Source organism: Pyrgilauda ruficollis, unplaced genomic scaffold (genome assembly GCF_017590135.1).
Source record: "Pyrgilauda ruficollis isolate IOZ18807 unplaced genomic scaffold, ASM1759013v1 scaffold123, whole genome shotgun sequence".
NCBI lineage: Eukaryota > Metazoa > Chordata > Aves > Passeriformes > Passeridae > Pyrgilauda > Pyrgilauda ruficollis.
In genome coordinates, this window is record NW_024510655.1 from 348,581 (window position 1) to 362,252 (window position 13,672).

At 44.7% G+C, this 13,672-nt stretch overlaps 1 protein-coding gene across 4 annotated transcripts in view; it reads left to right on the plus strand.

Annotated features, from left to right (window-relative positions):
• Window positions 1-530: 530 nt before the first annotated feature.
• Window positions 531-13,672, plus strand: part of RALGAPB (Ral GTPase activating protein non-catalytic subunit beta) — a 64,183-nt gene continuing 51,041 nt past the window's right edge. For all 4 annotated transcript variants that reach the window (XM_041490432.1, XM_041490433.1, XM_041490434.1 and 1 more), the window contains exons 1-5: window positions 531-688; window positions 7,220-7,432; window positions 8,064-8,266; window positions 12,300-12,463; window positions 13,097-13,283. In XM_041490432.1, the coding sequence (XP_041346366.1) occupies window positions 7,250-7,432; window positions 8,064-8,266; window positions 12,300-12,463; window positions 13,097-13,283 (737 nt within the window). In that variant the 5' untranslated portion in view covers window positions 531-688; window positions 7,220-7,249. The remainder of the gene's footprint in view (window positions 689-7,219; window positions 7,433-8,063; window positions 8,267-12,299; window positions 12,464-13,096; window positions 13,284-13,672) is intronic.

The following is a 13,672-nucleotide window of genomic DNA, read 5'->3' on the forward strand; positions in this document are numbered from 1 at the left end:
AAACGGAGCTGGTGCTGTCACTGTCCCTTCCCAGCCACAGCCAGGCTGAGCTGCGGCTGCCGAGGCGCAGCAGCAGCGGGGCTTGAGGGCAGGGCAAGGCCAGGCCGGACAGCAGCAGAGCCCGCGCTGGCAGTGGAAGAGGAACCGGAGCCAGGCTAGCGGAACGGCACCGGCGGCTCCCGGTCACTGCCCACGGTGCTCGAGCTGGAGCGGCCCGCCAACAGCTCCTTCCACCCGAGGGCCCGGGGGCAGTCAGTCCCGGTGCGCCGCACAGGCCCTTCCCAGGGCCCGGTGCAGCGCCCGGGGAACGGCGAGATGGCGGAGCCTCCGGGATCCGCGGGGAGCGCGGGGTACGGGCGGGGCTGGCGTGCGCGGCCCCTTTAAGAGCGAGAACACCGCGGCGGCGCCAGGCACAGCGGCGGCCGCTCTACGCGTGCGCACAGCCTGTCCCTGCGACTTATTCGGTGCCGCCGGCACAGGAGTAGCGTGCAGGGGTGGGGAATCGCGCTATAGCGGGCTCGCGCATGCGCAGGGGACAGCCCCGCTGTGCGCTTTGTGGCGCTGCCGGAAGCGGGTGCGGGCCGAGGGCGGCGAGCGGCGCTCCCGGTCCCGTGTGGCCGCGGCCCTGTGGCGCCGGCGGCCTAAGGGAGTGGCGCGCCCCGACATGTCTGCCGGGCTCTCGGCGCAGGTAAGACGGCCAGGCTTCCCGCCACGACGCCGTCGGGCTCGGCCCGCTTCGCCGCCCGCGGGGCCTATGGTGCGGGCGCCGCCCGGAGCCTCCACCCCGCTGACCTCTGCGCTGCCGCGGCGGGGCCCGAGCGGGGCGGCGATGGGCGAGCCTGTCCCCGGGGCTCCCCCAGCGCCTCGCGCCTAGTTGGTGCCGCGGAGCCACCGCAGGGCTGGCGGGAGCGACTCTCGATGACCCCCACGGCCCAGGGCCCCTCTCGGCCCCTGCTCCGGCCCGGGCGTCGAGCGGCGTTTCGGGAGGAGCGTGAGGTGGTACCCGCGTCCTTCCTCCCGTGTGGAACCTGCGAGCGGGAACTGGACCTGAGGGAAGAAAAAGTTTGTGTCGCTGTTTCCCCGCAGAGTCCGACCAACAGCCCGCTGGTCCGAGCGTGCCTGGCTCAGGCCTCCCGGGGTCTGCAGGGATTCTGCTTTCCCTGGCTCATTTGGTTTCTGGGCCCAGTGGATAGGAGATCCTTTTTGTTTGACAAACAGGCTCAGTAGCGAGGCTTTTCCCCGGAGTAAGAGGGCTGTGCCTGCAGAGAGTCCTTCCTGCTTGAGCAGTTTGGGGACTTCACGAGAAACTGGACTGAATAAGTGCCAATGTAAAAGAAACTGTTGAGTAAAAATTTTTCTCAGTCGACTGCACTCTTTTGTGGTCAAGTTCATTAAATAGTTTTTCGCACAAATGAGGGGTTTGAAAACTTACTAAATTCTTAGGTGACTCGCCTGGAAGTTAATTTTCTCAAACCTACTGTTAAAAATGAGAGTGACAGTGAGAAGCAGAGTAGTACTGATGTCTGAGTAATGATGCTTGAAAGCAGAATAATAAGCAAAACATACAAAATGTTTTTGCTTTCCTATGGCTCTGCTCATCTTCACATGCAACAGTATGCAACCTGTAGGCAGTGACCTTCTCTAGAGCAAGTGCCCTGCCTCCTTCTTTGGCCAGGCTGTGTGCAGCAGTGCTCCCAGGAGCTAGAAGCGATGAGGTCCATGAACTGGGAGTGCTGGAGATAGTGAGACCGAAATCCTGTGGCCTAAATGGCACTTTATGTTTGAGACCCAGCCTTCCCTGTGGCGCATTCATGTATTAAATTCTGCTGTAGTAATGCAATAAAATCTGACAAATTTGTCTTCTCAGGGCAAGGGTAGCTGTGATTCTCTTCTCTGACCCTTGGTAGTGCTGTAGCTGAATGGCTTGGGAAAGGATGACAGGAGTTTGTTTTTTTGTTTGCCTCTTCTCTTCTTGCTTTGAATATAGACTTTAAAAACAATTAATAGTAACCCTGACAAGTATATATTTTTAATTCCTTAACAGAATACTTAAAGTGGCAACTTTCTGCTGGTCTTTCTCTCAGTCTTCTATCATTTTTATTTTTTGCCTGCTCTGTGCTTTGGCTGTTGTCCTTTACACACAGTGCATGCCTTAGGCAGAGCTAACCTGTTAGGTGGCTCCAGAGGTGAGCTACAAGGAGGGCTGTGCTTCCTCAGGCCTGGTAGGCTTAATACCAGAGGTGCAGTTAGTCTCAGCTAGGTCTAACTCGTCTTCTCCAACGTGAACTTGGAGGGCAGTGGGACAAGTGGGCATATAGCAGCTGTTCATGCTCAGAATGTCACATGACTGAGAAAAATTGCTCATAAATGTCTGGTTTGTGCTTTGGGGGAAGGTGGGTTGTGGCAGGATGGCTTTCTGGCAAGAATTGTTTCCTCTGGAGAGCAGATGTTAGTACTGTTAGGTAGCAGAGGTCATGTTAAACCAGAGGACTTTCTTTTTTTCCAGGGAAGTAAAGCATATGTGATATCCCAGAACTTTGATGTAGATGGTTTTTTCTCTGGTTTAGGCTCAATTAGGCCTTCAGCCTTCCGTGAGCCTATCTCTGCTGATGGTCTTTGTTTGCATTTCTTGTACTATCCGTTGTGTCTGGTCTGCTTTTTTGGTTCTAGTAAAAGCCAAGAAGGATTCAGTTTTGGAACAGCTTGTCTTTGTGCTTGAAGTTCTTTTGCATTGTAGGAAAATAGTTCATTTTACATCTGAAGCTGCTGAACACAAAAGACTAAATGTTCATGATTGCCCCCAGCACTTCCCTCACTCAGTGCACGTTTTCTGAGGAACTGCTCTGTACATGAGCATTGATTCCCTGACCTCTCTCCTGCACATGCTCTGAACACCTCAACTTCAGGCTTGGACCTTCTGCACTTTCCTTCACAGTAACTGCAGAATGTGGCACTGTTTAGTTCTCACTGTCTAACTTCAGTGATCCAGGAGTTTAAATATGTTGGCTGCAGCTGTTCATATTAAATCTTTGGAAACTGGAAATAGAACTTTATTTTTTGAGTTTTATGGACTTGTTACTCTTTTGTGCTCACTGGCTTCTGCAGTGTTTGAGAACTGAGGATCTTGGGTCTTCAATGCTGAGACATCCAGATTCTGTGGTTTATACGGTGATAACAACCGAAGTTCCTAAGTTGAAACCGATTGGGAGGAAATACATTGAAATCCAGATTATTTACCACACTAGGGAATATTGGAATTAATGCTCAGTTTCATAGTAAATGAATGTCTCCTTGCTTTTGCTAGTTTTAATGCTGGTGATTTCTTTCCAGGTTTGTCTGTGAGAGTGTGAGGATATTTTATGTAGTGCAGCCTCCAGGAACATACAGTGAACATATAGCATACAAGAGTGTGTAAAACTGCTTGGTGAAAAACAGAGGTTTATTTATTATTCTACTCACCCCTCCTCTTAATCAGCTTTCTGAGAGTCTTCAGTGATTTGAGCCCCAATAAGACATGTATGTGAAGTGCCAATATTCATCTTCATGAAACTTGGGAGATGTTAGCTGGGCAAGTGAGGGTGCTTTATTGAGGGTGCTTCTGAAATGCAGAAGCATTGCAAAAACAGAAGTCAAAGTCAGGCAGTTGCTTTCTTGGTCTTCAGTTTGTTGTTGGTGTTTCAGTAGTTTCTGATAAATACAGCATCTCGGAAGGGAGGGAGTCCTGCTGCTGCACAGCATTAGGTGCTCTTTGTCTGAGGAAAGTTAGGAAGCTGTTGGTCAGTGTGTGGAATCTGTGAGGAATATTGTTTTGGATATCATTGTGTGGAGATTTTCCAACCTTTTTTAATTCCTTTTTTAAGTCCAGTTAGAAGAAGCTGCATACTAGATACATTTAGAGATACTCCAATCCTAACGATTGCAGCCGTTTCCAATTCAAGTAGCAGTTGAACTGGAGTCTTAAATAAAAAGTAGCTTCTAGTCCTTCCAAATAAAAACTTTTAACTGCTAAATGTAAGGGGGAGAATAGATTGATACCCTGATAAATCTCCCTCATAAGGATTTTGCATCTGAACCAATTACCTCTTTCAGTATTCCCTGTGTATTGCTAAAATGAACAGAAGGCTTCTTTTACGGCAAGACAAAAGGAAGCCTCAAATATTAACAAGATACAGGCTGATGATTAAATTTATGTATGAATGTCAGGCAGCAGGCTGGGAGTGCGTGGTATGAGATGTTTTGTTGTCCTGTTGCTAAACTTCTTCAGCATGGCATATTGTATATATCCTGTTATATGTATCTGTTAAAAGTGCTACTCCTCAGAAGTGTGGAAGGGTCACCCAGAAGAGCTTTGCATCTTCTTTTCATTGTGGCAGGGAGCTGCATGAGGGCAGGTGATTATGTTCTCGTGTTCCCCTGCCTTAGTGCAATTAAAGTTTTCTAAAATGCAGCAGGATTCTTCTAGATGAGAAAGCTCCCGCATAGGCATTGCCTGCCATTTGCTTGTATGGTACAGCACTTCCACACACCTGGGCACCCTGCTCTGGGATGCGAGTGGCCACAGTGAGTGTGCTGTGCTTATCACACATTGATCAGCTCCTGCCATGAGCCCTTTACTGCCAGCTGGAGGGCAGGCATGGAAAAGACATGCTGTTTTATCAGTTCAAATCAGCTTATTTAAACCAGTGTTCCTCAAATGCTGTTACAGGGTTACATGCTTCTGATGGACTTGTGTCACAGGAGAGGAATGGAGAGTGCTTCCCCTCTTCCCTTGTGGGACAGCGGGTAGGGACTCTGCTCTGGGGATAGAGGCAAAGTGCTGTGGGGATGCGAGAGGAGGGGGAAGACTTGGAAAGTGGATTGTATCTTGCTTCTGTCCCTTCTGCTTTGACTCCAAACACACAATGGAGACTAAGATGGTGGTCAGGTAGGAGAGAAGGGGGAAGATGACGCATGTCTGTGGCTATAGGATATGAAAAGAAAAGATACCAGTATGGAAACCTAGATAGTGGAGCTAAGCAGTGATCAAAGCCATCACTGAGGATTGGGATTTTGTAGGTGTTGTTTGGTATTTTTTTTTTGTTTGGGTTTTCGGTTTGGTTTGATTTTGGGGGGTTGTGTGCATGGCTTTTCTGTGTCTTGGAATTGCCATTTTTCTCTAAGCCTAAGGGTTTTGACCACAGTGATATGAGCATTCCCCCTGCCTCAGTCCCCAGAGGAGGGAAGGTTCCTGAAGGATGGAGGGATTGTACATCCTGCAGGCTGCTGCTGCTCTGGTTAACTCACTATCAGATAAGCACATGTGGTTGCTGTCTCAAACCGCAAAGGATGTAGTTTGGAAGACAAGATCTTGCTGCCTCACTTTTTTGTCTCCCTTGAAGGAAATCATCAGGCTTTTTGCATAGGTTTTGGGTATAAACATTTGGGGAGTCAGCTAAATAGGCAGATTGTTTAAATAGGCTTTTCACTAGGAATGTAATGTGTATTTCCGGTCCTGGCTTTTTGTTTGGTTTTGGGCCAGTGAATGTCTAAGGGAAGTGTTCAAAATATTCCCTGTATAACTGACTGGCTTCCAAATTGTACTAGGTAAGTGTAGTTGGCAAACGGATCTTGGAGTGCCATGCGTGACAGCTTGAGCTGCTCTGAGCTGTGTCTCTTGAAAACTCCTTGCATTTCTCCTGTGCCAACCCTGTTTTCCTTATTCACGTGGTCACCTGGCACAGATAATGGATAAAAGGCTGTTGATTCTGGTGGGAGAGGAGGTAAAGGAGATGGCGCAGTCACAGTTCTGGTGGCTTAGGCTGCTGTGGTACCACCTGCTTCAGCAGCAGTTTAGCGTTGTTGTAAGCCTGTACAAAGCACTCTGGTGTCTGAGGGATGTTCCTGCCACCCCTCTGGCCCTGGGTCCTCACTGCTCTGTTGTGTTTGCACAGATGTTTCTCATCTGAGTTAGATCAGATCTCTGCATGTGTTTGATGTGTGGATCAAAATTGGCTGTGCGTGGTGGGTGTCTCTGAGCTGCCCAGAGCAGTCCCATGACTGGTGCTGCCTTTCCCTGCCTGTTCCCAGGGCAGGGGGTTCTGGCCTGGCTCCCTGCCCTGCCCCATACAGCACAAAGGTGGTGTGGGTGCTGCTGGTGCAGCACGAGCCGCTGCTCAGGACACAAGGGTGCTGCTGCCTGGAGATGGACTGTGGGAGCACAGCTTAACTTCTGCTGCTTCTAAATGCCTCTCTTGGTTGAGGTTTCACAGCAGTGCCAAAATACCCATCCCAAGCTCCTATCACTGCAAAAACCTGGTTAGTTCTCGGTCACCTTGGCTTCCTGATCTCAAATGGCAGTGAGGGGAAATACGCAACTGCAGTTGTGCTGGGATTGTTACTGAAAGGAGAACTGTGTCTGGTTCTGAGAGCACTGCCTGGGAAATTTCCTAGTGGCTTTTCTGTCTGGAATATGTGGGACAGTTGTAGATTTTTATGGAGTGACTCTCTGTGTGTATTGACTTTACAAGGGTTTGAAATGCACCCCAATGCCATAGATTTGGAACCTGTATGTGCTGTAATGAAACTGTAAAGTGGTGCTGGGTTTAAGCTAGTGATGCAGCTAAAGGCTCAGCCAGTCCTGAACAGTCACTGCAGATAAAGGGCACTCTTCATTGTCATTGAATCGCATTTTCCAGCTACCAGTTTCGAGTAGTGCCTGCTGTAGAAATACCTTATGAATATAAAAGAGGCTGAGTTTTTTCTTCTCAAATGACTAAGGTTTTCCTGGAAGTTTCCTGGTGTCTCTTTTTAACTGCTGTTGAGGTGAAAAAGGGAATGGGGTGAATTGCAGCCATTGCTTCATGAGCAGAGTACTTGCAGAACTGTTTTCTACTTACCTAAAGATGTTGTGTAAATGGGAGTATCTTTCCTGCAAAGATGGTGCAAGCAGAAGTGTGAGGTGAAGTCACTTATCAGGTTTAAGTATCTAAAATGGGCATATAGTCCTGAGCTGAAACTTGCTGTAATCCCTGTAATCAACCTGTGTTAAAGCTTGTCTTGGTAAAAAACATACTAAGGTTGAAGAACAACTGTTGGAATCTCTTCTGGATTGTCAAATGTATGAAATTTATATGTGCATCTTGAATTTACAAGGGTCTGGATTGTGATACACAGCCTCAGTTTTGCTAACTCGTGTCATAGACCTGTAAACTAATTGTCTCTTTTTCTTCCTTGTCCCCAGCTGTTGTTTGGATTGTAGCACAGAGGCACTATGTACTCAGAGTGGAGATCCTTGCATCTTGTCATTCAAAATGATCAGGGGAATACCAGTGTACTTCACAGCTATCCTGAGAATGTGGGGAGAGAAGTGGCAAATGCAGTGGTGCGTCCTCTTGGACAAGCTTTAATTACATCATCTGTTGGAAGTGAGAGTTTACTAAAAACAGACAAAGAAGTAAGTGCTTTTCCTTGGAGATGATAGTTTCTTTCATGTCGGAGTGACAGTTTAATAGTTTTCTATGGCCTCTTTTATTTTTCTCTCTTTATTGTCCCAAGTTTTATGAAATGTGTTACATTTTTAGTTTAATGATCTCCATAGGGTTTTTATTAGCAACTAGATCATAGCAACAGTATACTTCATGACTTAATAGTAAATGTTTGCCTGAGCTACTATACCAAGAAATTCAGGCTAAAGAAAACCAACAAAAAAACTCAAACCCATGGACTTACCTTCAGTTTTGAAGCAACAGTATGTGACTTCAAAAAAAAGTCTTTGTATAGAACAAGTATTTGTTAGAATTTGAAAATGTTTCACTAGCAGCTTTTGTGTGTTCCGAAGAGTTCTCTCTACAGCTGAGATCTAAGAGATTCAGGATTTAGAGAGTGATTTGCCATTTATTCATATTCTTAGTAATATCATGATACATGAGTTACTGGTTTGGTGTTTCCTTGCAGGATATGTTAAACAGAATTGCCCATACAACATAACTACTGTTGCTTTATTTTTTTGAGTTAGAGCTAATGTGGTCTTACCAGTACTTACTTACCAATATTTATTTTTAATAACTTTTGCTTTGTGTTTGTAGGTAAAATGGACTATGGAGGTGGTTTGTTATGGACTGACCCTGCCTTTGGATGGCGATACTGTGAAATACTGTGTGGATGTGTATACAGATTGGATTATGGCTCTTGTGTTACCTAAGGACTCTATTCCTTTACCTGTTATTAAGGAACCAAACCTTTATGTTCAAAGCATTCTCAAACATCTCCAAAATCTCTTTGTACCAAGGTGAGTGTTAGGGATTCCAAGCTATTTTCAGCAGGTAACCTGTCAGAGGACTCATGATGTGTGGAGGCTCTTGAGTAAAATAAGACTGCTACTGCTGCATGCTTAGGAGGAAGGTGTTTCTTCAAATGTCTTTTGTAATTCTGCAGTAGCAAATTGAGATTTTGCTGCTGTGGTTAGGTAATTAGAATCACACATAGTTCATATACTTGAATGTGTATTGTCCCAAGAGGTTCAAGATTTATCTCTCTTGGATGACTGGAGGGTAAGGAAAAAGCAGAAGTGCATTGCTGTGTGACCATGTGCTTTTCATTGTGTAAAACTGAGATAAACTAAGAGAACAGCATGCCCAGCCCTTGTTAGTCAAGATTTCACTATGTTTGTGATGTACTGAAGGATCTTGCTGCAAGTGTCTGCTCTGTGCCTGCATCTTGCTGCCTGTTAAATGTGCATGGTTATGCTGACTGTTGTTCTCTGGTAGTTTTGAAAGAAGCTCTTGGCAGAGTGCTTGCTGCCTGACATCCTTGGGTGGTGGCGTTGAGATAGACATGTTTCTAGGTCTTGTACACAGCTACGTTGTCAGAGTGCACAAACATCATTACCTTATTTATAGTTTGTGGTAAGTTTACCTGCTGCTGTTAGACATACGTACTGGGTAAGTAAGATGAAATAGCGTCCCTGAAAAGGTACTTAACTTCAGATCAATGTTTAGAATATGTCTGTAAACATCAGATCATCTGCTTTTATCAGCATTAAATATGTGTCACTGCAGGTGGCCTTCAAAGTGCTCAGCTGCACTTGGGTCACTTTAGAAAAGGCTTTGTTTATAAAGGACTTTGAATAATAACTTTTGCAAATTCAGAGGAGTTTTCTCCTGTTTATTGATTGCTTTGAAGTCTACCACCTACTCTTAGCTTCTGTTGCACTTAACTTGTAGTGAAAATGCATTTTAATTCCCGTTAAAGGATGGTCAAGGCAATGACACAAGTCTGAGGAAAGCAAGCTTCTGGATTAGATGGTGGCAGGAGGTTGTCTCTAAGCTTTAATAAGTGCAGAATACAGTCTGCTGTCTGGAATCCTTTGTTCCCTTGGCACAGCAGAGAAGAAATTCTTCACTAGTCCATTAAATAGTTGTTTCTGTGATCCCTTGCTTGCTCTCACACTGGGGGCCCTAGTAGCAGCCAGCTCAGTAGTACAGTTTCTTTCATGCTGTTGGCACAAGCTTCAACTTCACCCTTCTCTCCCAAAATCATTGCTGGACCTTGATGTAGGCTGGTAGACTATGCGTGATAGTTGTTGAATGAAATAATTAACACCTAGAGACAGGGAGGGCTGAAAAATCATTAGCTATACTGTAGTACAGCTGTTTTGTAAGTTTTTCTTTCAAGAACCTCTGAGATGTATCTTAAGTGCTGATTTTTCATAGCTGCTGCTGTCAACACTTGATATTCAAGTCCCTACTCTCTTTTTAAGTTTTGTCCTCCAGGGTGCCGTGTTCAGAATTCACTCCAGCAACAGGAGAAATTTCTATACTGCAAATGGAATACAGAACTGAGTTGTGCACACCTGCCTTGAATAAAAGCAAAGATTCAGACTTAGGTGTCTGTGGTGGGAAAGAGGAGAATGATTTCTGGGTTTACCCAATTGATGCAGGTTGCTGATGATGATGGACTCATGTAGAATACTTACCCAGGAGGTGTTACAGCAACCTGTGTTGAACTATCATCTCCTAGAAAAATCTGTTCTTGTGTTGAAGATATTAAATCTTTATTATAAGCCTATGTCCTGTGGAAGGTTGTGATTAAAATAGCTTCCTTTGTCCTGGTTCTCTGGAAATGATGTAGCTGTTGGTTTGGCTGCCTTTAAAGTGGTGCCCCAGAGCTGTCCAGGCATCAGACTCAGATGGTGACATACAGGTGAGGTGCAAAACACAGCGGCCTGAAGTGGGCACTTCAGTGTAAATGGCATCTCAGGAGCTTGTGTACACCCATACAGAGCAGGTGCATATAGATTATTCTAGTCTGAATGCTCAGCTGAATCAAATGTTTACATGCACAGTCCTTAAAATAGTGTGGTGCTGAAAGAGAAAACTCTGAAGGCTGAGTGAGCCAAGTTAGCTTTCCTCTATCTGCTGCAGTGATGGAGGAGAGGATGTTTGCCTCCTTCCCTCTTGCACTAGCCTTCTGTCCACCCCGAAGAAACCAACACTGTTGACATATTTGAATGGTCACCAGGCAGCCCCCAGGCTTTCAATCCCTGGCAACCCTAGAATATCCAAGAGGTCTTGAAGATGACTTAGCAGTAGTGGTTGTTACTGCTGTCAGATAAAGTTTTAGTGCCACAAACACTGTTAGAAAGAAATATGAGAACTCTCTCCCCCTGTATTGCCTCTCCAGGAGAGTGAGGTACAGATATCCAGGTCCTCTGCAACAGAAATGTCTGGAATTGCTTGAGAGACCATGGAACATGTGACTGCCAAAGTACTTTTTTTGTAATAACTTCATATGAGTCTCATATGAAATCATGGGAACAGTACTTCTGAAGGAGTATGGCCAAAAAGCCACAGTCTGTAGAAATCTAGACATCTAGAAGTCTAGAAATAGTGCAAGCAGTGCTTGCCACTGGGTCAACTTTGTAGACAAGAGGAAGTCCTAGATGGACAGGAATGTTTGAGTTGCCTTTACAAGATTAGTGCAGAAGTATCCTGTTAGCTTGCATATAAGCCCTGTTTTTTTATGGTTTCTCTAAGTGATTGGGGAGACAAACCTTGAAGCACACTTGGAAGCTTCAAACCTGTATCGATTAAGGATACCTTTTGACTGAAACAATCTGCTCTGTTGTTGCTCAGGCAAAAAATAGTGCTGTAAGCAAGGCAGGGCTCGCTTATCCCAAAGTTTGTTATTCTAAAGAGAGACTCTGGGTTATGATCTAGCACTAGCATCAAGCAACCCACTGAGGTCCTCAACTGTGGCTAGTAGTGTGCAGTTTTGCATTAGGCATTATCTTGTCTCTTTGTAATCTTTTTTTTTTTCAGTACTGTAGTACAGCATTTATGCTATCGAGATAAAAGCTGGTGGTATTTAGTGGACCAGCCCATTCTTGAGCTGCTTGCTATGCAACATGACTTGTGGGTTATACCACATTGAAGATGTTTGGTAGGAATCTGGTAATACTACTTAGTAGTCCGGTGGAAGGTAATACTTTTATGATTTTTTTTGTCATCTCTTCAGTGGTGGTCGGAGGGATCACGAAATGATGCGTAGGTTGAAATATGCCTTACATATACTGCACTCTAATTTGTAATCTCCTCTTTCACCCTTTAAAATTTGGGCTTCCTCAGTTTTTTTTACCAGTGTCATCAGATACTGTCCAGAATATGTCACATTACTGTTTTGTACCTGTTCTGCCTTGTCCAGATTAACTTATGGGAGGAGGTGATGTTGTTTTGTGCTGCTTCTGAGCAACTTTGTGTTGAGTGGCTCAGTAGTGCCAGTGTGGATCTGATTATTAATAAAGGAAAAACCTAGGAAATATGAAACTGTTTCCTTTCTTCCTTCCTTACTTCTAACTGCTTACAGAAGATCTAGAAGGGGGTCATTAAATAGGAACATCAGACCAAAGGAAGAAGTGATAAGAGTTGATTTGGAAACAAGAGGAGAACTAGGAAGAATTTAAATTATTTTGCTAACGATATGTTCTCCTAGTTTTGCCACTTGTGAATTAGGTATGTAGTAATTCATGATGTCTCAACTGGATTGTCATTGTTTGGCCCAAGATAAATCTTAGATGATGGATTGTGCTTGCTCTGTGTATTGAGTCTCACATGGAGAAGAGTGTTACAGTGCATCTTGTGCTCATTAAGGCAGAGTTAGGATGCCTAGAGACAGAGTTGAGGTGCACAGAAGCATATTGGCTCATGTTCTTAGGTCTCAATAATACTTGTTTCCTTTTGTAAGTAGAACATGCTGAAAGTGCATGTTACTGAATACATCACTTAATAGTTCTATTTCTTAAGCATTGTTTTCTTCTCTTGCAGACCAGACCCGGGATCCAGTCAGATCAGACTCTGCTTGCAGGTTTTGAAAGCTGTCCAGAAGCTGGCGCATGAGTCAACAATTATGGCAAGAGAAACCTGGGAGGTTTTGTTATTATTTCTTCTTCAGATCAATGACACTCTTCTAGCAGCTCCAACTGTGCAAGGTTCATGTTCATCTTCCGTTTGGTTCAATTATTAAAAAACTTCTGGCTCTTCTTAACATTCAGCTGCCAGCAGGATGGGGCAACCCATTAAAAGCTCTTAAGAGCTACCAAAGCACAATAGCTCACTCCTAATTCTGCCCCTTTACTCCAAAATAAAGCATTGCCTAAAAAGACTGAATGACTTGGAGCTGAGTTTTCCTGAAAGTATTTTTGCAAGACAGTGATTTTATACAGGAACAGATTGGTATGAGCAGTTTCAGACACTGTTGTTCCTGTTTGTTTCACTGAAACCCCTTTGTTTTGCTGTTCAGCCTGCCTAGTGCAAAATAATAGTGTTAGTTTTATTTATTTAAAAAAAGACTTCAGTATAGACACAGTGCAATGGAAGACTGCCTAAGATTGGTGAATTCCTGCTGTCCCTTATTACACACGTGGGCTGGTCCTTATCTATTGTACTTGGTCTTACAAAAAGGCTAATCAGCTGTAGGAAGCAATCAAGGATCATTCTTAAAAGTTATGGGAAAAAAAGGGCTTAATACTTATTATGCACTTTAACCAAAACCGCTTTGGGAAGATATTTGAAGTTATTTAGATGGAACACTAACTGAAGGTGTGCTTGGTTTCTGTTGTAAGGTGGCATTGCTGAGAATCTGGCTGAAAAATTAATTGGCGTGCTGTTTGAGGTATGGTTACTTGCTTGTACGCGGTGCTTTCCAACACCTCCTTACTGGAAAACTGCCAAAGAGATGGTGGCTAACTGGCGACATCATCCTGCAGTAGTTGAGCAGTGGAGCAAGGTCATTTGTGCCCTTACTTCCAGGTAGGAGAAATCCCATGGAAATAAATGCATGTGTGGGGATAATCATGGTTATATGTGTTTTGGAGTTGCTTATTTGTGAAATGTGCAGCAATCCAAAAGTGAATAAGCAATACAAGGTGAGAGATCTTGCTGTATCCTTGGATTGTGTGTGTATTCCTTTGTTCTGCAAGGGGAGATCTGAGTGGGATTCTCTCAGTTTTTGTGTAAGCATAGCACCTCTGTGATATTTGGCAGTTTGCGGCGTGTGTGTGTATTAGTCTCTATGATTGTGACTCTTCATCATATCCCCTGAGGAATAACTCAAGAATATTAGTATAGCATTATGTGTGTGTGTCACCATGAAAATTATTAGGTGCTTGTTAGTGCTCATTCTGCTGGGTTTGAGGTGA